This window comes from Carettochelys insculpta, chromosome 4, assembly GCF_033958435.1.
Source record: "Carettochelys insculpta isolate YL-2023 chromosome 4, ASM3395843v1, whole genome shotgun sequence".
NCBI lineage: Eukaryota > Metazoa > Chordata > Testudines > Carettochelyidae > Carettochelys > Carettochelys insculpta.
In genome coordinates, this window is record NC_134140.1 from 48504009 (window position 1) to 48528305 (window position 24297).

The following is a 24297-nucleotide window of genomic DNA, read 5'->3' on the forward strand; positions in this document are numbered from 1 at the left end:
TGCAGTGCCGGGCAGGCGGGCGGGCTCAGCGCCGGGCTGTGAGCGGAGGAGCGCAGGGGGTGGGGGCAGGGCCTGAGCAGGGCTGGAGCCCGGTGACTGACAGCCTCGGCAGGCTCCTCGCCGCCTATCAGCCCGCGCGGCTCCTGCGGGGCTTGGGCAGGCGATAGGGACCGGGCAGCCGCTGGGCAGGTGCTCAGCCCCCGAGCGGCAGGCGCGCACACGGCCCGAGCCCGCAGCCATGGACAGCTCCTGGGCGGGGAACGGGACTCTCTCCCCGGAGCCCCAGTACAGCAGCGGCGGCCCCGGCCCCGACCCCAGCCCCAGCCCCAGCCCCAGCCCCAGCCCCAGCCCCAGCCGGGAGCCGGAGGCGGGCCGGGGCCCCGGGGGCAGCCCCGCGTTCTGGGACACCCCCCTGAACCAGGGGCTGAGCGTGGTCGTGGGGCTGGCGCTGTGCACGGCCATGCTGGGCCTGGGCTGCACGGTGGAGCTGGGCCAGCTCGGGGGGCAGCTGCGGCGGCCGCTAGGGGTGCTGCTGGCGCTGCTCTGCCAGTTCCTGGTCATGCCCCTGGTGGCCTTTCTGCTGGCGCTGCTCTTCGCCCTGGACGAGGTGGCGGCGGTGGCCGTGCTGCTGTGCGGCTGCTGCCCCGGCGGGAACCTCTCCAACCTCATGTCCCTGCTGGTCAACGGGGACATGAACCTCAGGTACCCGCGGGGCTCAGCGGCCGCGCGGTGGGGGCTGTGCCGGGGGGGGGGCTGTGCCCGGGGGGGGGCTGTGCTGTGCTGTGCCCGGGGCTGTGCCGGGGGGGGGGCGGCTTTGCCCGGGGGGGCGGCTGTGCCCGGGGGGGGCCGGCTGTGCTGTGCCCGGGGCTGTGCCGGGGCGCGACGCGGCGGTGCTCTTGGTTCAGCGAGCTCCGTGCCGGCTGCGGCTGCCCCTGCTGCGGGGCGCGGCCGCACGGGTGGGTGCGGGACAGAGCCGCCCCGGGGCGCTCACTCGGCCGGGGACCGAGGGCGGAGCGCTGCGCTCCGGCTGCCCTGACCGCGCTGCCTCGCGGGGGACCTGCCTGACCCGGGAACCGCCCCCCCCCGCCCGCCAGCCCCAGCTACGCGCCCGGGGGCCGCCGGCCCGAGCTCCCCAGCCCGGGCGGCGCGCAACAGGCGGCCGGGCCGGGAGCCCGAGGGGGTTGTCCCGCTCCGTGCGGCTGCCCGGGGCCGGCTCCCGCCGACCCGCCGCCTGGCGTCCTCTCTCCTCCCGCCCACAGCATCATCATGACCGCCTCCTCCACCCTGCTGGCCCTGGTGCTGATGCCGCTGTGCCTGTGGCTGTACAGCCGCGCCTGGATCAACACGCCCCTGGTGCAGCTCCTGCCGCTGGGGGCCGTGAGCCTGACCCTGTGCAGCACCTTGCTCCCCATCGGCGCCGGCGTCTTCACCCGCTACAAGCGCCCCAGGCTCGCCGACCTCCTGCTCAAGGTAACCCGGCTGCGCCCACCCGGACGGGCCGAGTCCCACCCGCGGGTGTGGGGAAGGGCGCTGCTGCCGGAGGGGAGCGGGGGGTGCTGCAGCGTCACCCGCATCCACACGTACGCTCGTGTAAACCGCCGGGACTCGTTCCCAGTGCCAGAGGCGAGCCCGCGCGCCTCCCCAGCCAGGGGGTGTAAGCGCCCACCCGGGTCAGCCCCGCAGCGTGTCTTCCGGAATACCAGCTCTTCTCCTCACAGCCCACCAGGGCTCCCTTCCAAAGGCCGAAGGGTGAGCCGAGATTTCCCTGCAGCAATACCACACAAAAGGCTGGGCAGAGAGATCTACCCTAACGCCCTTTCTTCAATGCACAAAGAGCACCTCAAAGGACAAAAAAAATGCTCAGTATATACTCTAAATATGAGGCAAAATTGCTAAGCACCTGCTTTAAATAAACAATGTGATAAAGTACTCTATATCCCCATTTATCAGAACTAGTAGTTTGAGGCAATAAAATGAGTCATTTTCAAACAAAAATAGAAACATATACAAACTATCTTAATTTGGAATAATTAAGAAAGAAAGCAATAATTATTTTTCTTAGTTATTTCTTTGTTTGGGAATACACATATTCTCCATGAGCATTTCCCTCAATCATGGCACAACCAATTGCTATATTTCTCATTAAACCATCATGAAAGCAATTTGTGTGGAAGTCAGTATGAAAAATGACATTATATTCATTTTTAAGTAGTATTTGGCAATAATTTCTAAGGTTCAGCAGCATAAACAAATGTATTAGGACTTCGTCCAGTGTTTTAGGATAGGATGAGGACAAATAAAAAAATGGTCTCCCTGAACAAGAATCTTATCTACTCCAGCTGTTGTGCAACTAAGGGAGGAAGAAAGGTTTCAGGAATAGAAACATAAAAGCATACTGTGGAAACTACTAACCTTAACTGAAGAATAACAGAAAAAAGCTGTGCTAGTCTATATCTATCAAAACAAAAAAGCAGTAAAGTAGCACTTTAAAGACTAACAAAACAATTTATTAGGTGAGCTTTCATGGGACAGACCCACTTCTTCAGACCATAGCCAGACCAGACCAGACTCAATATTTAAGGCACAGAGAACCAAAATAGTAATCAAGGTGGACAAATCAGAAAACAAATTATCAAGGGGAGCAAATCAGAGAGTAGAGGGGCGGGGGTGGGGCAGTCAAGAATGAGATTAAGCCAAGTATGCAAAAGAGCCCCTATGATGACCCAGAAAATTCCCATCCCAGTTCAAACCACATGTTAATGTGTCAAATCTGAATATAAGAGAGTTCAGCAGCCTCTCTTTCAAGGCTGTTCTGAAAATTCCTCTTCAGTAAAATGCAGACTTTTAAGTCATTAACAGAATGGCCCACTCCATTAAAATGTTGGCTGACCCATTTGTGGATTGGGGTGTTTTTATGTCTGTTTTGTGCCCATTAACTCTTTGTCTATGAGAGTTTGAAGTCTGTCCAATATACAAAGCATCTGGGCATTGTTGGCACATGATGGCATATATGATGTTAGTTGAGGAACATGAGAATGTGCCCGTGATTCGGTGACTAACCTGGTTAGGTCCAGTGATGGTATCTCCAGAATAGATGTGCGCACAAAGTGGGCTTTGTTGCAAGGAAAAGTTCCAGGACTGGTGGGTCTGTCCCACCAAAGCTCACCTAATAAATTATTTTGTTAGTCTTTAAAGTGCTGCTTTACTGCTTTTTTGTTTTCATAACTGAAGAGAATTACTTGATTGACTGAAGTTCTATCACAAAAACCTTTAAATATTTATGGTAAAAGTAACAACAGTGAAATAAATATTTCTGTTTATCAGCCCTCATCTTCCCCATCCAAAACAACTACAAAAAATACACTGAAATTAACACATTAAAACCAATGGTAAACATCCAAGCAAAATACTCAAAGGGAAAGCAAAACAACTTAGCACACAACCCTTTAATACTGCAAAAACTGCTCAATGGCAGCAGCAGACACAGAACACACGACTGTAAAAGACCAAACACCGGGCCCAATTATGCACCAGTTAAAATATATAACTGGCATTTAATTCAATCAGATCTTATTTCAAAACTGGTTCCATCCTTTTAAATTGGAAGTTTGGATGGCTGACATCTCCTTTGGGTTTAAACATAACATACACACAGGCAAGATGAAATTTCTTTAAATAGGTTAGCCAATTTACACTTTCAAGGTAAGATTTTAAAGTATGATAAGCGAAATGTTCAGTGTCATACATTTCCCCTGCCCCAAGGCATAGCTTCATTTTCTTTTTTAAATGAAAATCTACACACCTTAATAGAGACTGTTACTGTATTTCTGAGAGAGCAGCGCAGACAAGGTATGCTGTTAAAACTAACTGAGAGACAGATTTCTTCCATTCTTATTCACCTCTGGCCTGATCCAAAACCCACTGAAATCTCAGCTCATGTACAAGATAAGGAAGGGTGGCAGGATCTGCCCATCAGTGGATGAATTAAGAGAAGCTCTAAATTAGAAATGCTAAGGGTATGACAGACTCAAAGGAATTTGGAATTAAGGAGTGCTGCTTTTCAGTGCTTTCAGTTACATTTTGTCTGTCCACTATTCATATAACGAAAAGCTTCTGCTGTAACAGTTGCAAAAATGTGCTGATTTTTAAAAAATCATCTTTATTATACTATTTTAATATTTGTGTATTTAATTAGTTTGCTTTTAAAGGTAATTCTAATGTAAATTTTCCCTTATTTTTTCTCTGCCATATCTGATTTTGATTATTGTCAGGTTTCCCTGTGGTCCCTTCTAGTGACCTTGCTGCTTCTTTTCATTCTGACTGGCATTATGTTGGGACCTGACCTGCTGGCAAGTATCCCTGCGTCTGTCTACATAGTAGCACTCCTGATGCCCTTGGCGGGTTATGCCTCAGGATACGGCTTAGCTACTTTATTTCATCTGCCACCTCATTGCAAGAGGACAGTGTCTTTGGAAACAGGATGTCAAAACGTCCAGCTCTGCACAGCTATATTAAAACTAACCTTCCCACCACATCTCATAGGAAGCATGTACATGTTTCCCTTGCTGTATGCACTGTTCCAGGCAGCAGAAGCAGGGATTTTTGTGTTAGTGTACAAGGTGTACGGAAAAGATCTCTATAAACAAGAGCCCCTAAATGCTGATGAAGACACCGATATTTCTTACAAGAAACTGAAGGAAGAGGAAATGGCAGACACCTCCTATGGCACAGTGACTGCAGAGGAGCACACTGCTATTCTCATGGAGCCTGCACAGACTGCACTGTGAATGGACAAGTCAGAGCACCAGAAGGGGGCGCTTCAATTAATATTATTATGCGGTATGTTTTAGGAAATAACAACACAGTGGGCGGTGGTGGGGAGGAAGAGTCTGGCCGGCCTCCCTAATCCACCCAACTACTCCCAGTGTGTACAACTACCATAAAAGTGTACTATTGTGCCATTGCGACTATTTCCTCAAAAATAGAGCCTTATCTGCACACAAGTCAACATGACACAAGGAGGAAAGGGTTGTTTTGTGTAGCACTGGTGTGAACCCGCGAGCAAGTCAGATAACCTTTGTACAGCGCCGTTCTCTTTCATGCGTCCCGTGCGTTGCAACCCCCCCCATGCTGTTTGTGGTTCTGATTGTACATGTGTAGCCAAGCTGATTTAACGCTGTATCCATCACCGATTAAAGGCCTTCCAAAGACAACCCCAGTCAAAGGAAATACATGTCCCGGGCTGGTTTGTCAGAGGTACATCCAGCTCCCCTTCGGCGCAGGGAAGAGAACTCCTCCCCCTCTGGCAACACGTGCCCGCGGCTCTCCCGGCTGGCAGCAGCGGGCTGTGGCAAGGGCGGACACAAGCCCGAGGCCGGGACTCGGACTGAGCAAAGGCCGGGAGGGGTGTCCCAGTCAGGGGATTAGTGACCCGCCTGAAGCGCGCCGCCCCCGCGGTTACCTCGTCACCTGCCCCCGCCCGGCGCTCAGCGCCGCCTCGGCCGCCTCTCCCGCACCCCGGGCTGGGCCCGCGCTCCGCACCCACCTGCGGGCCCAGGGACCAGCGCCACGGGGGTCATTACCCCTCGGCCAATGGAAGCCGCCCCCTGCAGGTGGCGCCGGCGGCAAGCGCAGCCCAGCGCCCCGCCCCGGGGGGGGGTATTTAAAGCGGGCCCGGGGGCCCTGCGGCCGGGGCAGGCGCTATGGTGGACGAGGCCATGGAGAGTTACCTGTACTCCGCCTACAACCCCTACTCCTACCGCTACCAGCCGCCCAAGGGGAAGGGGGGCCCGGGCGCCTGGCGGCAGCGGGGCACATATTTCTCCGCCTACGGGGACGCGGCGGCGGCGGCCGCGGCCGAGTACTTCGATAACTACCAGCGGGCGCAGCTGAAGGCGATCCTGTCGCAGGTGAACCCCAGCCTGACGCCGCGGCTCCGCAAGGCCAACACCAAGGAGGTGGGGGTGCAGGTAAACCCGCGGCAGGACGCCTCGGTGCAGTGCTCGCTGGGGCCCCGCACGCTGCTGCGGCGCCGGCCGGCCGCGGGGCTACCCCCGCTGCGGCCCGAGGAGCAGGAGCAGGGCAGCCCGGGGACCGCCGGCAGCCGGCCCGTGCGCTTCCCCAGGACCATCGCCGTCTACTCGCCCATGGCGTCCCGCAGACTCACCACCTTCCTGGAGGAGCCGGAGCCCGAGGAGCCCGGGCAGGAGGCGGCCGAGGCAGCGGAGCAGCGACGCGCCGAGGCGGCCGCCGTGCAGGCCAGCTGGGAGCAGCCGGCCGGGAGCAGCGCGGAACCGCGGCCGCCCCAGCAGCAGGAGGCGGTAGTGGCTGAGGCGGGAGAAGAAGATGCCCCGCCTCAGACCGGCCCCGAGGCGGCTTCCGAGCGCCAGGGGGCGCAGGCGGGGCAGCCCCAGGCCGAAGCCCCTCAGGAGCCGCCGGCTCCGGCCAAGACCCGCCTGCGCTTCCAGGTGAGCGGTGGGGCGGGGCGGGGCGTCGTGGGGCGTTGCCGCGGTCGCTGTGCCCTGCGGCGGGTACCCTCGGGCGCTCCGGCCGTCGGCCCGGCTGAGTAACCCTTGTTCCCGCCAGTTTCTGGAGCAGAAGTACGGCTACTACCACTGCAAGGACTGCAACATCCGCTGGGAGAGCGCCTACGTGTGGTGCGTGCAGGGCACCAGCAAGGTAGGCCGGGCGCCGCCGGGCCGGGCCGGGCCCGCCCCCTGCACCCCGGGCCTCGGCCGCCACTCACCTGCCCTCCCCATTCCCCTCCCCCTTCCCCAGGTCTACTTCAAGCAGTTCTGCAGGACCTGTCAGAAGTCCTACAACCCCTACCGCGTGGAGGACATCACCTGCCAGGTGAGCGCCGCCCCCGGGTCCCCACGGCTAGCGCACCGCGATCGCTGAAGCCTGGCCTGCCTCTAGGAGGTGGGTGGGTGGCTGGGGCCTTCCCCAGCCATTCCCTCCTGGGAGCTGGAGTTGGGCTTTCTGCCTCCTGCCCTACACTGGCAATCCACCAGCCTGCCTCTCGCCATCCTTCAGGGACTTTCTCCGACCCCCCCCACTTCTTTCTAGAGCTGTAAGCAGACCAGATGCACCTGCCCTGTGAAAGTGCGCCATGTGGACCCCAAGAGACCCCATCGCCAAGATCTCTGTGGGAGATGCAAAGGCAAACGACTCTCCTGTGATAGCACCTTTAGTTTCAAATATATTATTTGACCAGGATCTTTGTTTAAGGAATCCGGGTGTAAAATTGCAATCCAAGCATAGCTTTTCTTTTGAAAGAATACATAATGTATTGGGGCTTACCTGGGCAAACCTACAAATAAAGGTATGGCAAAGCACTGGTATAATGGATAAGGCATGCTCATGCCTATCTTATTTATGAACAGGGAAGTCCTTCCAGTCCCCATTAGGAAGGGGAGAAAAGGCTCTGCTCTGTCAGCTGTAAAATTTCCTCTCCCTCTGACTCCAGACATCCTCCTTTGGGAGGAAGCAGAAATGGGCTTTAAGGAGCCTTTTTTCTGGGGAGGCATGTAAGCAGTGGAGTCCCAAAAGATTACTGGAAAAACCTCTCTCTCCAGGCTCCACTTTCCCTGCACATGAGGGATGCTTTAACAAAGAAAATGAGTGGTTGTCTTCCACAAAACAGGCACATGCTGTAGAACTGTGAACTTGATCTACATGCCTTAAGTGTGTTAAGGATTACTTTCCCTTTTGCCTATTTACAAATGTCTAGTTCTTGTGGACTAGGCACTGATAGAAACCACTGCATGTGATTCCTAAACTAATCTCAGGTTTGATCTTGAGCCAAATGGCTAGTTTAGCTATAGAAATGGCTGACACTAAGACATATTTCTGTGGCAGTGGTAGCACTCTTAACAGAGTAACCCCTTTAGGGGGTTTCCCTAAAGAGAAGAGGTTACTGGTAAATAGCTGTTGCTAACTGAAAAGCTTTAGCTTGCCTGTCTTTTGAGGTGATAGCGTCAATCTTTCAGTCAAACTTTTCAACCACTAACTGTTTTAAATGTGTGGAGTACTGCAAAATACACTACTTCAGCTAATCTGATGGTAAACTTTCTCTAGCACTTAAATGGGGTAGAGGAAAGCAGTTGCCAAGCATCCATAACATATAAAAGTTTGTGAAAGGTAATACGCTGCAAATAAGCAGCCTTATTGTGAATGAATGTACCCCAATAAGATTACAAGGAGGAAGGGTGGTCTCTATCAAGTTCTCTTAAGAATTTAAAAAAGAAGAAACTGGTATACAACTGCAAACTTTCCTTAGTCATCCAGGACCGGTATTCTACAATGGAAAACATAAGCTAGAGATCGCTAACTTTTTACAGGTACATGCTAAACTGCTGCCTGTAGTGATCTAACATCCACAATCCTTGGCCTCTGCCTGCTTGCATCTGATCCTTCCCTTTTCTAACTGAAGAAAGTCCTTAAGGTGTGCATGCAGGGGTCTGATCTGTGCTACAGTGGCATAGCCATGAACTGGAACCCTAGTATAAGAATGGGGGTAAGCTGAACCAGAGAATTGCTGCCCCCTCCACCGTTTAACTTTCCCATCCATAAACTGTAGTGTTTTGAACTTTTATGTCTGCTACCAATAGAGCACCCACAGCTGTCAGCATGTTTCTATCAGTTGGGCTGTACCTGAATCTCTTCTGGGCAGCCACCAAAGCACTCAGTTGATAGGTTATATGGCCCCCTTCTCCCCCCCCCCAATAATACAGGACTAGTTTGAAGCCCCTGCTGCAGTAAGCTATAATGGGCTTCAGGAACCAGCACTTACTGAGGAAATAACTCTTATTAGCAGTAAATACCAGTTTATCAAAACTTGCCTCCTGTGTAAAGGACTAATCTCAATATTTTGCACTAATAGTTTGTATGGAAGTTTCTTTTATAAATGAAGATCATGTGGCTTTTTTCTCCCTCCATTGTCCCCTTCATCAAGCTTGTCAGATTAGCATGTAGCACCACTGTTGCCCAAGGAAAGACTTTTGTGAAGAACTGCTTCCTAACTCCCAATATACTGTGTGGTGTCTCTCTTTTTTAAAACCACTGTCCCTGCTGGAAAGGGAGTGTATTTTAGTCTTCTGGATTAAATTTACTTTGTTTATGCTTAGTACCGTAGGGCTTACTGCAGGCCTAAATTTAGGTTAGGTCTGTTGAAATAACTGACTCTTTTTTTTTTTTTTTTTTTTTAAGGCAGCCTGCCAAAGGTCCCAGCATGTGGCTTGCTGGCTCCACTGGGGCTGTTTGTGGCCTGATATGACCAATTAACTGGTAAGCATACTGGTATGCTTAGGGGTTAACATTCCTAATTTAGGCTGAATTATTTTTTGCTGAGTCACAGTGCACAAACAGGTCAGCAATCCTAATCCTGGGACCATCTAAAGTGGTATCTGGAAAACTGGAGTGAGTTGAGATTGTAAAACCTAGACACTGTCAGGTTGATTCCTCTGAAAGGATGGATAGGAAAGAAACTCTGGCTGTATGCTTGGGGCTTGATGTTGGATACTTTTGGATTCCTGAAAGTAAGGAATGGCTGATCAAGTCTACTGCCTAGGAGGGCAGAGGCTTGTCCCATAGAGCATCAGTCACTCTGGCTAAGAAAACTAGCCAACTCTAAAAGTTTAGCAGTCTTACAAAAGAGTGGTCCAAGAATAAGTCAGTAGTGGAAATGTACTTTTTTTTTTCCGCCCCCCCCCCCCCTGCCAACCTACTATGTTGTGTGGCTAGAAATGCTCTTAGAAGGCAGCTGAATGGCAAACCTAAGGTAACAAGGCTAGAATGTCTCAAGAACTGAACAGTGAGGACATGTACTGGAGCAGAGGAGGGTGTTTGTGGCTGGGGATCTAGTTTACCCTTTCTGACACTTGTTGGTCAAGCAGCCTAGACTGCTGTAAGGAGGACTGTGCTCCAGGCAGTCTCTTCTGGAGACTGAAGTAGAAGTATTGGCACAACTTGAGCCTGACCATCTTTAACAGACTTTCTAAACAGGTTGATTATTTTTAAATCGCTTTTGACAGTGATTATAAAATGCTAGGTCAGAGCTTAGCTTGAACCAACCAAATTTTACTGTGCTATCTTAAGACCCCCACTTAGGAAGTATGATAACCATAGCCCAGAGAGAGGATACCTAGCATCAATATTTTGCTGATTGGTGAAGGGGGGGGGATACCCAAATCCAAGCAGTGCTGTAGCACCTTGAAGAGATTTTTGTGGTAATGAAGTGGGCCTTACCTAGGAAAATTCATTATCCAAATGTGGCAGTTTTTAAAGGTACTACACAACTTTTTTTTGTTAAACTACAGCCTAAACACAGATTATGCCTCTGAGGGGAATAAAGTGATTTGCCCCTTATCCAGTTTATAGTAAAATCGAGGGCAGAGTTTACCATTATAGGAAAACTAAAGCAATTCTACTTAAGCTTTTTTTTTTTTACTAAAGCAATTCCATGTAAGCTTGTCCATGTAACTTTCCATTGTGCATGAATCATTATGGGTTATCTTAGTTTCACAAATGGTGAGTCTTTCAATACAAAGTATAAACCATACAAACTCATCCAGCCTCAAAACTTGAAAGGGGAGAGGCACTGTGCAAATGTAGAACAAGTGGACAACTTATGGATGTGAATAGTATGTGGGCTTGCGCCTGTGGCCCTACACTCCAGTCATCTCTGGGAGCAGGGAATGAGTTGTGGTAGGCAGGCAAGGACAAATGGCATTAAGTCTCTAAAGCAGTGTGTGTTCTCTTCTCCCCACCCCCGCGCTTTCTCTTACTTTTAGTGTGTCTAGTGCCCTTTTCTTATCTTCCCTCTCCAGCTGTTACTTCACGTTCTTCAAAGGACTTCCTTGTCCCTCTTTTCTTAGGGGCTGACTGGCTTGAGACTCCCTCCTGCTCTTACTGGGATCTAGCTGACAAATGGCTGGCTTTTCTTTGTCACTAACAGTGGCCACTTATTTACAACTCCAACTTTGTAGAGTGCCCCGTAAGAGTCTTTAAACATGTTTGGACTGACTGCTGTGTACTAGAAGCAGGCTTACCTGAATGGGGAAGAGGGAAAAATTCATTTCCTTTTCCTAGTTTTACTAAGCAGTTATACCCTGTCTGCTGACTAAGGAAGTAGTCCATCTACCCCCAAGCTGAAGCTTTAGAAATAAAGTATTTCTAACAACTTCAACTCACAGCCATGTACAAGATCACACAAAACAGGAGCCAGGTAGTTATAGGCTTATCAGTTCAACCCTGATCCCTGGTAAAATGAGTGGGGGACATGAGACTTAGGAACATGATGATGCAAATTATCATATTATGGAAACTAGAGCCTGTCAAACTAACAGTGAGGTTACAAAGCTTGATTAGCACTCTGACACTGATTAAAGTGATAGATATAAAATTAAACAACACTAAATGGAAAACTGGCTGAGGTATCAAATGTGATTGTAAATGAAGAATCATTGAACAAGTCCCTGTCCAGTGGAGTCTCTTGGGGATGCCGCATTCTAACTTGTCCAAGACTTAAGAAAACACAAAATATACAGAAGCCAGAAACAAGGGCAGTGGTTAATGAAAGATCACTCATTCTGGATCACTAGCTAAACTGGGCATAAGCCAATACATATTTTAATGACAAAAGGTATACAGCTGGGAGAGGGCTTCTCAAATCTCATTACTGTGACCACTTTTAGACAAGAAAACTACTTCATGCCTCAGGAGGGCTGCTATGCCCAATCCTGTTTAAACTTCACTGCTTCATGTAGGCCAGAGCAGAAGTTCGTGAACTTTAGCCCCAGCTATGGGGCATAAAAGCCTGGGACTTTAGTTTCACCTCAGGCCCTCACAAGACCAGCTGATACTATTAAAGATCAGGCCTTGATGCACAATTTGAGAACTGCTGATCTAGGAATGAACACAGAACATTCCCCATCCTGTGACTATGACCTAAGAAACAGAGAAGTGGAAAGTGAGGGCTGTAGAAGGTAATCAACTGAACATAAGCTTGCACTGGGATAACCATGGGTGAAGGAGCTAGTGTGATCGTGGGGTACCTAAAGAAGAATCTTGAAGAGGAGGCTTCTATAGGAATACTGCATCCAGTTCCAATCCTTACAATTTAAGAATGTAGAGAGTTTGGAGATGCTTCAGGGAAGAGCCTTGAGAATTATTCAAAACCAATTTATGGTAGAACTTAAAGGGAAGATTTTATTAGTTTAAGTATCCACATGAATACATATTTAACAAGCTTATTCAAGAAAGGTGTAACATGATCCAATGACTAGAAGATGAAGCAAGACAAATTAAAAATGGAAAAAGGCAAATTTGATAGTGAGGGTAATTAACCCTTGAAACAAAATTACTAAGGGACTTGGTGGATTCTACATCACTGATTTTCTTTAAATCAAGATCAGATATTTTTCTAGAAGGTGTATTCTGAGTAGTATTTTGGGGAAGTTCTATGACCTGTTTTATAGAAAAGGTAAACTAGATCATATTGGTATCTCATAGCCTTGAAATTTAGTGTTTGTATGAGATGATAAACTGTTTGACATACCAGCAAAGATGTGTTAGACTGAGAAGAAGGATCATTTACATAAAGGAAATGATCAGCTAAGAAATCTTAACCTGGCTCCTGACTTTGCTGCTACCTTGTACCTCTAATAAGAGAGCACTATGGAAAATAGGGGGAAAGGAGATCAAAGAGCGGAATCAGAAGTTAGCCAGTTATTTCCACATACTGTCAAGAAAAAAATATTCTATAGCTACTAGTGAATAGAACATATTTCTGCTAAAGGAGGTATCTCTGGAAGAGAACAAGCCAATCTTTAGCTATCAGTGGAAGTATTAGAGAACAATATAGACCATTTTAAAATTTCTTGTGAGGTGGCTGACACTCTTGGACCCATCTACCCAGCACTTCCCTTTTGAAGGAGGAATGCAAATGAGGGAGATTTGTAAATCAGCTTCATTTGCATTTTCAATCTCATGTGATCACGCTTCCAGAAGAGACTTTTCTGAAAGCAAAAACAGCCATGTAGGCAGGGTTCCTTTGGAAATAAAACACATTTTTGAAAGAACCCTTCTTCCTGAAATGAACAAGGAAGGAGGATTCTTTTGAAAATGGTTTTCCCCCCCCTCCACCCCCGGCCAAAGGAACTCCGTCTACATGGCTGTTTTTGCTTTCAGCAAAGTCTCTTCTGGAAGCATGATTACATGACCTTATGCAAATGAAGTGAGATTTGTAAATCAGCACTTCATTTACATTTTTGATCTCCTTCATTTGCATTCCTCCTCAGAAAGGAGAATACGGTGTAGACCTGGCCCTTTAGTCCACAGAGCTACATTTTAATGTATTAAATAAACATTGGAATCTGTGTGCTCAAGGCACTGTATGCATTTCTAATACATCATCTTAGCCAGGGGGCTGTGGATGAGTTATGTCTTGAGACATTTTGGATGGAAAAATAAGTGCTGATTTTTCTGAAACTCTCCACCTGTTAGACTGCAGTCTTGCACTCCATAGACATGAATATTGCACCAGGTAAACAAAACAAAAAAAACAAAGACAAGACAACTTTTTCTTCCTGGGAGCAAGTAGACTTGACCAGAAGTGGAAGATGAGGGCCTGCAAGACATTGAAAAAGTACATTTCCTATGATTAGCAAAATATCAGATGTTTGCAAAGCTACCTTGTTACTAAAGATGTGAGTATGTTATTGTTATGGTCTTTGAATGATAAAGTTTTGTAACAGTCAGAACTGTAGCAGACAGATTTGTGTGCTGCTTCTAATTTATTTCACTCTGAAAGGGTACTTTATAGGGAAGCTTCAAAACTGACCTGCATGCAATTCATATTTTCATTATATAAAAGACTCACTTCCATGAGGAAGGGGATAGAGAACTATTGTATTTCCTACATTACCACCACACTTCTATTGAAAACAAAATCTATTTCTGTCATATCATCCTATGTAACTGCAGATATTGCATCACTGAGCAGGCAAGACATAAAATGGTTACTTGCCTTTGTAACTGTTTGAGGTGTGCTGCTAATATTTATTCAGAGTTGGTGTGCATGTGGCATGCACACATCTACTTTGAAGAGATGTGATCAAGCACTTTGCGACCGGGTGCTGGCAAACAGGGTGCGTGCTAACAGGAGGGAGTTTGGAGAGGCTCTCCTGGAGGAGGAGAAGGAAGGAGCAAACTAAAGCACCTTGGGGTAAGTGGCTGCTTATATTTGGAGGTTTTGGGCTTGTGTGTTTGTTTGGAGTTTGGAGTTTGGAGTTTTTGTTTGGAGTGCTGAGCTGAGTGTTTGTTTGTTTGTTTGAAAGGCCGTGTGCTCAGGCAGGCAGGCAGGCAGGCAGTTGGAAGCTGATTAGGTTTGAATTGAAACACCGTGTGCTGATTGGCTGAGCTGTAGGCAGAGGGAGGAGCTATCAGGGAGGCCGAGCACTTAAACCCTGCTAGTAAGCGACCAGGGAGCTTTGCGACCGGGTGCTGGCAAACAGGGTGCGTGCTAACAGGAGGGAGTTTGGAGAGGGGAGTTGAGAGGGGGAGCTTGGAGGGAGCCAGTGACTTACTTCTGTTGCCCTTAAACTAAATCCTTTATAACAACCTCTATCTGAAACATTTAATTAACCCTCATATATAACTAGAGTAGGAAATGGAGGCAGAAGCCCAGCAGCAGAGTGGGGGCTATCCTGTTTATTGTGTCGAGTGCAGTATGTATGACTACCTACCCTGTGGGCGGGTGGCATATGTGTGCGCTCGATGCAAGGAGCTCCTGGCCCTCAGAGACCGAGTGCGTGCTTTGGAGGCCAGGGTGGCTGAACTGGAGGAGCTAAGGAAGGCAGAGGTGTTTGTGGATGAGACTTTCCGGGACATAGTAGGGCTGTCCCACCTCCAATCTGACAGTCCTGAGGCTGTTACGGAGGATGAAAGGCTCAGGGAAGGAGAGCAGTCAAGGGGAGCAGAGGGAAACCATCCCGTAGTTGGGACCCTCCTTCCAGAGGGTGATGTTGTATCCTCTCGTGCCGAGGATACTTCTCCGGGGGAGGGAGCGCCAGCTGTTAGGAAGAAGCAGGTTTTAGTAGTGGGGGATTCGATCATTAGAAATATAGATAGTTGGGTTTGTGATGACCGGGAGAACCGTATGGTGACTTGCCTGCCTGGTGCGAAGGTTGCGGATCTCTCGAGGCATCTAGACAGACTTATGGGCAGTGCTGGGGAGGAGCCGGTCGTCGTGGTACATGTTGGTACCAATGACATAGGGAAGGGTAGAAGAGATGTTCTGGAGGCCAAATTTAGGTTACTAGGAAAGAGACTGAAATCCAGAACATCTTTGGTGGCATTCTCTGAAATGCTTCCAGTTCCACGCGCAGGGCCAGATAGACAGGCAGAACTTCAGAGTCTCAATGCGTGGATGAGACGATGGTGTAGGGAAGAGGGTTTAGATTTATTAGGAACTGGGGACACTTTTGGGGTAGGGGGAGCCTATACAGGAAGGATGGGCTCCACCTAAATCAAGGTGGATCCAGACTGCTGGCATTAAACATTAAAAAGGACATAGAGCAGTTTTTAAACTAAGAGGTGGGGGAAAGCCGATTGGTGCGGGGGAGCACCTGGATCGGACGGAGACTTCTCTTACACGAGGCTCCATAGACAGGGATTCCCTAGAAGTTAGTCAGATAGGGAACGTGGGAAATAATATATGGGCAAGATCAGATGTGAAACAATCGTGCATAAAAAAATCCACCACGTCTGTGAAAGGCGGACATATAAATAGTGGTAGTTTTCTAACATGCTTTTACACTAATGCTAGGAGTCTGTCTAATAAGATGGGTGAACTGGAGTACCTCATATCAAAGCAGGAAGTTGACATAATAGGCATCTCAGAAACATGGTGGAATGAGGACAATCAGTGGGACACTATCATACCGGGATATAAATTATATCGGAAAGACAGAACAGGTCGTGCGGGTGGCGGAGTGGTACTATATGTGAAGGATAATATAGAATCAAATGAAGTAAAAATCCTAAAGGAATCAAAATGTTCCATAGAATCATTATGGATAACAATTCATTCCTCTAATATGAATATGGCATTAGGAATATATTACCGACCACCTAACCAGGACAGTGATAGTGATGCTGAAATGTTAAGGGAGATTAGAGAGGCTATCAAAATAAAAAACACAGTAATAATAGGAGATTTCAATTATCCCGATATTGATTGGGTGCATGTCACCTCAGGACGGGATTCAGAGATTAAATTTCTTGATGCCTTAAATGACTGCTTCTTGGAGCAGCTAGTACAGGAACCCACAAGGGGAGGGTCGATTCTCGATCTAGTCTTGACTGGAACGCAGGATCTGGTCCAAGAGGTAACTGTTACTGGACCGCTTGGAAATAGTGACCACAATATAATAACTTTTAATATTCCTGTGTTGGGAAGAACACCGCAGCGGTCAAACACTCTGGCATTTAATTTCAAAAAGGGGAATTACACTAAAATGAGGAAGCTAGTTAAACAGAAACTAAAAGGTAGAGTAATTAAACTAAAATCCCTGGAAGCTGCATGGAAACTGTTTAAAGACACCATACTAGAGGCCCAACTTAAATGTATACCCCAAATAAAAAAACACAGTAAGAGACCTAACAAAGAACCACCATGGCTAAACAGCCATGTTAAAAAGGCAGTGAGAGAGAAAAGGGCAGCTTTTAAAAAGTGGAAGTCAAATCCTAGTGAGGAAAATAGAAAGGAACATAAACACTCCCAAATTAACTGTCATAATGTAGTAAGAAAAGCCAAAAAAGAGTTTGAGGAACAGCTAGCCAAAAATTCAAAAAACAATAGTAAAATGTTTTTTAAATACATTAGAAGCAGGAAGCCTGCTAAAAAAGCAGTGGGGCCCTTGGATGATAAAGATATAAAAGGAGCGATCAAGGAAGACAGTGCCATTGCGGAGCGATTAAATGATTTCTTTGCTTCAGTCTTCACGGCTGAAGATGTTACAGAGGTTCCTAAATCTGAGCCAGCCTTCTTAGGCGACAAATCTGAGGAACTCACTCAGATTGAAGTGACATTAGAGGAGGTTTTGGAATTAATTGATAAGCTGAATAGTAACAAGTCTCCAGGACCAGATGGCATTCACCCAAGGGTTCTGAAAGAACTCAAATGTGAAATTGCGGAGTTATTAACAGTGGTTTGTAACCTATCCTTTAAATCCACTTTGGTACCAAATGACTGGAAGACGGCCAATATAACACCAATATTTAAAAAAGGCTCTAGAGGAGATCCTGGCAATTATAGACCGATAAGTTTAACATCAGTACCAGGTAAATTAGTAGAAACACTAGTAAAGAGTAAAATTGCAAGGCACATAGAAGAGCACGAATTGTTGGGCAAAAGTCAGCATGGTTTCTGCAGAGGGAAGTCGTGTCTGTCTAATCTATTAGAATTCTTTGAAGGGGTTAATAAACATGCGGACAAGGGGCACCCAGTGGACATAATATACCTAGATTTCCAGAAAGCCTTTGACACGGTCCCACACCAAAGGCTTTTATGTAAATTAGGTGGTCATGGGATAGGAGGAAAGGTCCTTTCATGGATCGGGAATTGGTTAAAAGACAGAAAACAAAGGGTTGGAATAAATGGTAAATTTTCACAATGGAGCGGGGTAACTAGTGGTGTTCCCCAGGGCTCAGTCCTGGGACCGATCCTGTTCAACTTGTTCATCAATGATCTAGAAAATGAGGTAAGCAGTGAGGTGGCAAAGTTTGCAGATGACACCAAGTTGTTCAGGACAGTCAAAAGCAAAAGGGATTGTGAAGAACTACAAAAAGATCTCAGCAAACTGAGTGATTGGGCAGCAAAATGGCAAATGAAATTTAATGTGGGTAAGTGTAAGGTAATGCATGTTGGAAAAAATAACCCAAATTACACGTACTACATGATGGGGTCAAATTTAGCTACGACAGATCAGGAAAGGGATCTTGGAGTTATAGTGGATAGTTCTCTGAAGACATCCACGCAGTGTGCAGCGGCAGTTAGTAAGGCAAATAGGATGTTAGGAATTATTAAAAAAGGGATCGATAATAAGACAAAAGATATCATACTTCCCCTATATAAAACTATGGTACGCCCACATCTCGAGTACTGCGTGCAGATGTGGTCTCCTCACCTCAAAAAAGATATATTGGCATTAGAAAAGGTTCAGAAAAGGGCGACTAAGATGATTAGGGGCTTGGAAAGGGTCCCATATGGGGAGAGGCTAGAGAGACTGGGACTTTTCAGTTTGGAAAAGAGGCGATTGAGGGGCGATATGATAGAGGTATATAAAATCATGAATGGTGTGGAGAAAGTGAATATAGAAAAATTATTTACCTTTTCCCATAATACAAGAACTAGGGGACACCAAATGAAATTGATGGGTAGTAGGTTCAAAACTAATAAAAGGAAATTTTTCTTCACACAGCGCACAGTCAACCTGTGGAACTCCTTGCCCGAGGAGGCTGTGAAGGCCAGGACTCTATTAGGGTTTAAAAAAGAGCTTGATAAATTTTTGCAGGTCAGGTCCATAAATGGCTATTAGCCAGGGATAAAGTATGGTGCCCTAGCCTTCATAACAAGGGCAGGAGATGGATGGCAGGAGATAAATCACTTGTCTTCTGTTCTCCTTCTCTGGGGCACCTGGCATTGGCCACCGTCGGCAGATGGGATGCTGGGCTTGATGGACCTTTGGTCTGACCCAGTATGGCCATTCTTATGTTCTTATGTTCTAAGCACTTGAAGAATGACTCAAGATAATTTGAGATGGGGGCCTACTAGATGTTGCTCCACTCCAGTGACAGGTAAATGCTATGAAAAGGGAGCAGTAGGGCAGAGAAAACATGTGGTTTCCACCCTCTCTGGGTGCTGTTTCTTTCAGCACAACAACACTGCTACAGTCTGAAGTCTCTTTTTGGCAGTTGGGGAATTGGGTGTTTTTGTTAATTGCAGTAACAAATGAATCCTCAGGGCTTTCCAGCCATTACAGTTCCACACTCCAGTGCATTCCAAACACTTGGCAGGCAGTCGTGATCCATGTCAAATTCCAGAACTCTGTATGCACATGTGAGGCCTATATGCAATGTAAACTTTTGTTTTTTTCATAACACACAATACCTGTTGTGGACACTGGACTGAGATTTTAGAAGGGGTTCCTGGAACTGCCACACAACTCTTGCATATGTGAAGTAGGATGGAATTTGGGCTGTTGCCAAAAATATGGGCCAGTGCTTAAAAGAGAGAAAATTATGTTGTGGTTGGTTGATGGAGCACTGGCTGCAGTCTTCCACTGACAGTAGCGTGTAGTTGCTACACCACCTCCCCCAGTTTGCATTAGTTGACATTCCAGGCACGCATATATTCAGCAAATCTCATGACTTCACTTTGGATACTGAGATCAAAGATCTGTTTTCCTTTGAAAGCAAGGGGTGTACCAATCAGGTGCTTTATCATCTACAATAATAATAATTTAAAATAGCAGCAAATCCAGCAAGTTATTAAGAAGTTGATGTGGAAATGTTTGCTTCTATTAGCAAAAGAAAGTACACTTGAATTGGGCTACCACTTTCATGTTGTGGGGCTGCAGGGATGGCTGGTGTCTGTGAAAAGAGTGCTAGTCCACTGAGAGATGTAATCCTTTCAGAAGCTTGAGAGGAAGATGAAAGCACCCAGATAAGGCTAAACTGTAAGAAAAAAGTACTAGAACCAAGTTTAGTATGATACATGTAAGAGGTCAGAGTTCCAAAAACTGCATGTGTCAATGGTTAGGAAATTGTGTACTGGAATTTGGAATTTATAATTCAATACAGATGTCAGGCATGTGCAGTGTAAGCCACACAACTTGATTTGATGCATACTAAAATGCTGTAGCATGCATGTGACCTATGAGAAGAAAACATGGAAATCTGTTTTCCAATTCATTACTGAATTATACAGTATGTTCACTGCTAAGAGATATTTCCACTGCCATGTTCACAAATTTCTAAAATGACACTATTATATATTCTTCTAGCTTGCACAAAATACACAGGATGACTGATATAATGTTTTTATTTTACAAAAAAAGGGGGGGAGTCTGGGTAAAAGATGATGTAAATAAACATGTAATGCGCCACTAAATAAAACTACATATCCCCTGTAAATACTTATTAAATAATTAAGAACATCTACAGTACCACAGACGCATCAAAATAATTCAATTTTATGTCAAAAATACAGTGATTATGAATGTGCCTTGACCGGTTACAGAGCTTGTTAAGGTAACATAACTACTGTCAGCAGTCCAACAGTGTGCACAATGCCTTCAATTAATGCATTTCATCATAATTACATTTCTAGTGGGGTCCACTTCCCCAAGAAAAGGCAAAGCTAAGAATTTAATTTCTACATTCTAAACTCTGGAATTACTGAGCCCAGTTAAAAAAAATCACAGTGGGTAGGAGAGATGCATATAAAAATACTGTGTGTTTCTTTCAAATAATCAGGAATCATGGGACCACGTTCACGGATTTCTTTTACAAAATGCTATTTTCAACAGATCCAGTTCATTTTATGCTATGGTGAACATTGACAATGAATTAGAAGTATATTGCAGATTTGCATGTTTTGATAGTCAGTTTCCTCTTCCTTTCATTTTTCCTCTGTAGCCCCAATTCCTGAGGTGTAATATGAATTATGAAGATACCTGTAAATGCATTCACACCTCTTGAACTCAGCACACTGTACATCATGTATTCTACTACCAACAGCCACTGTTCCCCTTTCCCCATTAGCTTTGTACATCTATACTCATAACAGTGCATTGCATGAATGTACAAGAAAAATACTGGTTTTGCACTATACAGTTTCTAGAATATATACAGAATAAAATAAGTTAACTTTCTTCTAATGAGAATTTCCGATGGGCAGCATATATCTTTAATATACATTTTAAAGTCTCTGCAGGCAGCTACTTTTTGGTTAGTTGTTAATATTTGTAACATAAGCACTGATCAGAGAACTGAGCAGCATTCCAATAAAGTTAACAGATATATTATTTCTTTTAGAAACACTGGGAAATCCCAGTTTAAAATATTATTAAATGTCCTAACATTTACACACTATGAGGATTAGAGCTAATAAAATAAAATTTCTCCAAAAATAATCTTGCATTGCTCTTTTAGGCATGCTCTGAGACTTTATCAACAAACATCCATACCTTCAAAATGCAATGGTCACATATCCATACATTTCAACTCTCACACATAATTCCTTATGACAAAACAAAAACAAATAAAACATTAGGAAATAAATGTTTTTTTGCAAAGTCTTTATAAGTCCTTCTTCTACTCATGTATGACTGCACATTCTTCACCACATTGCAAAGTGTTTCACTAGGCATTAGTTGATTAGCTACTGCTGGAAAACCAGGAGATTTTGCAGGTCTTCAGCCAAAATAAATCAGCCTTGATTTTAGCCTCATTCCACCTGCTTTACTTCTCTCAACATATGGAGGCCATTACTGCACAGCACTTAGAATTCTGCTTCTACAGAAAATAATGCATGTATATGCATTGCTTTTAGCCCTTTTCCTTTACTATAGTTTATATGTATATAAAAGAAATCACCATCGACCACACAACCGGTGTGTGTAGAAACAGCAGTCAGTAAGATGTTAACTCCATTGGTTTTTAGATGACATTTCTTGCTATGTTAAAAACTCTGTATTGACCATCGGTTTTTTTATGAAAGGTGCATGATAACGTTCTGAGGCATCCTTAGCTTTGTTTCTTTACTAAATGAATAGGTGTTCAGAATCCAGTACTCATCACATATCCTACAGGTTTGGCTTTTGCTAGAAGCTGATAGGACTGAACCATGCGTAGAGATTCTCGAATTTCTAGATTAAGTTCCATCAGTTTTGAGCTGGCTTCTGACATGTCTTGGTTAGAGCCTACTACTGCAAAGCTACCAGTCTGACCCAGTGTCTGATGACGAAAATATATATGTAACAGAGTTTGGATGGGGTCGTCTTCAGAGCTGCCAAATATGTCATTGGGCCAAATAGACCTGTGAACATATATTTTAAATATTTAATAATATTATTTCAAAAAGAAAAAAAGCAATTAGTTAACATGCCTTTCATTTTTATTTTCAAAAACAAGTGTGTGTGTGTGTGTATAGATAGATAGATAGATAGACAGACGCACACACACACAGCTCTAAGGTGCTATGCCTCTTATTATAACGAGAGGTTCTTGCTGGGTAATATTACATTACGTTTATTTTTCAAAGGATACAAACAGTTAATACCTTCTGAACTACCCTTTTAAAATGATGAAAATTCATAAGGGAAGAAAAAACACATAAAAACAATCACTTCTGTCCTTTTCAAAAAGGACATCTAATAACACTTGAAAAAAAAGCTGGAATCAAGCCAATGTTTAAATTAAAAATGTCCATTAGCAAACTGAGTACTGCTCTAAAAGCATGATAGTTTAAATAATTTCACAATTTACCTGAAAGCCTTGACCTGTGCTACAGCTGATATAAACTCCTTGCTTCTCAAGGTTTCAATAAGAGAATGAATTGCAGTTTCTGTGTTAGCTTGGGAAGCCTCTGGTATGTCAATTTCTTCACTACCATTGTCTGAGGCAGATTCAGCCTCTTTCAGACAGCTCTCCAAGTGGGCAAGTTCTTCTGACATGTTTATAACCTAAAACAGATATGGAGAGTCAAGCCCTTCTGGATCAAAAATTCTTTTCAACCAACATTAATCCTACAAGAAGATAGGGTTGTGCACTTTTCCCTTCCAGTTAACTCTCCATGAGGACACACAAGGAATGGCACTAGTGTGGCCACTTGGTCCAAACTCCTTTGTGTATGGATGGATGCATGTCTCAAGTACCTGTAAATGAGTATATGAGCTTTCACAGAGTCTGTGATTCTTAGTTCTTTAGAATTCTTAGCAGGAATGCTTTACCTTACACCCATACTGTAATGGGGGGCGATGAACCCTTCCACCTGTAGTTCTTTATCAACTCAACTGAAAGAAGTAGCTTCTTTCAGAAGAATGCTGCCCATTTTGGAGGAGTGGTGTGTGTGTTAGAATGGTTACAGAGTCGAGAGGGGCTTGAGGAAAAAGAGGGAAAGTCTACACAGCAACAGCTGTGCAAGGGCTAGCCTACCTGACTCAGTTTGAGTCACCTAGCAGGAGCACTGAAGACAACATAGCATGAGCTTCAGAGCAGGCTAATGAGCTGAGTACATACCCAGGGTCTGTGCTGAACTTGTACTTAAGGTTGCCAACATTGTGTTTGCAGAAAACCAAACACCCTTGCCCCACCCATTTTTCCTGCTCCTTCCCCAAGGCCATGCTCTGTTCACTCCATTCACACCTGCACTCACTAGCTCATTTTTACCATGCTGGGGTGCAGGAGAGGGTGAGGGCTCCAGCTGGATGCATAGATTCTAGGTGGGGCCTAATGATGATTAGCTTTGGGTACAGGACAGGGCTAAGGGGTGGAAGCTCTGGGAGGGAATTTGGGTGTGGAAGGTAACTTAGACCTGGGACAAGCAGTTAGGGTATTGTAGAGGGTTTGGTGTGCAGATTCTAGGCAGCACTTACCTCAGGTGCTCCCAGAAGTGGTAGCTTGTTCCCAGGGCTTCTAGCTAATGGGAGCTGGAAAGCCAGCTCAAATTTTAGTGGCTCACTTAGCAGTGCAGACGAGCTGCCACAGATTCCAGTTGAGAACCAGACACCTGGCAACCCTGCTTGTATTACCTGCACCAAAGTCTGTACTGTCCTGTCTTCTCTGTTATTGGTACCGCTTATTGATTCCTGGTAGTTTGAGCACACTAGCCAGTGCTTAGCTTTTGAGTGACAGCCTTAAAACTGCATCCTCTTCATTAAGTGCCCAGCTGCCCTTTCAGCTCAGAAGTTTTTATGGTCCTCCAGCCTCTTTTAATCAACTTTCTTTTCCTAAAAATGCCTAACAGCTAATTTTTTGAAAATGTCACTAATTTTGGGTCTCTCTTTTTTTTTGTACTTCCAACTTCTCCCTGATTTTCAGTTGTGTTGAAGTAAGTCATACAACAAGTTGAAACAATTTAATCCAGCACCCTTGGGATCTGACTGGTGCTGGACAAGAGCATTTGCTGAACTTTGCAAGGTCAGTATTGTCTAGCAGCTTTACCAACCCTTCCACTGCTTAGTAGGCTCTTTGAATAAACTTAGGGGTAAATTAAAACTAAATAGCAGC

At 45.8% G+C, this 24297-nt stretch overlaps 3 protein-coding genes across 10 annotated transcripts in view; 2 read left to right on the forward strand and 1 right to left on the reverse strand.

Moving 5' to 3' along the window:
- The first annotated feature begins 238 nt into the window (after positions 1-238).
- Positions 239-5202, forward strand: SLC10A4 (solute carrier family 10 member 4). Its single transcript, XM_074991808.1, has 3 exons — positions 239-702; positions 1260-1470; positions 4272-5202. The coding sequence occupies exons 1-3, from the start codon at positions 239-241 to the stop codon at positions 4785-4787; spliced, it is 1191 nt and encodes a 396-aa protein (XP_074847909.1). The 3' UTR covers positions 4788-5202.
- A 500-nt stretch (positions 5203-5702) lies between these two features.
- ZAR1 (zygote arrest 1) lies at positions 5703-7246 on the forward strand. Its single transcript, XM_074992747.1, has 4 exons — positions 5703-6467; positions 6586-6678; positions 6778-6852; positions 7069-7246. The coding sequence occupies exons 1-4, from the start codon at positions 5703-5705 to the stop codon at positions 7210-7212; spliced, it is 1077 nt and encodes a 358-aa protein (XP_074848848.1). The 3' UTR covers positions 7213-7246.
- A 12836-nt stretch (positions 7247-20082) lies between these two features.
- The window catches only part of FRYL (FRY like transcription coactivator), a 352830-nt gene continuing 348615 nt past the window's right edge, over positions 20083-24297 (reverse strand). For all 8 annotated transcript variants that reach the window (XM_074992742.1, XM_074992743.1, XM_074992741.1 and 5 more), the window contains 2 exons: positions 22555-22751; positions 20083-22105 (listed from right to left, as the gene is read on the reverse strand). In XM_074992742.1, coding sequence (XP_074848843.1) covers positions 21847-22105; positions 22555-22751 — 456 coding nt within the window. In that variant the 3' untranslated portion in view covers positions 20083-21846. The remainder of the gene's footprint in view (positions 22106-22554; positions 22752-24297) is intronic.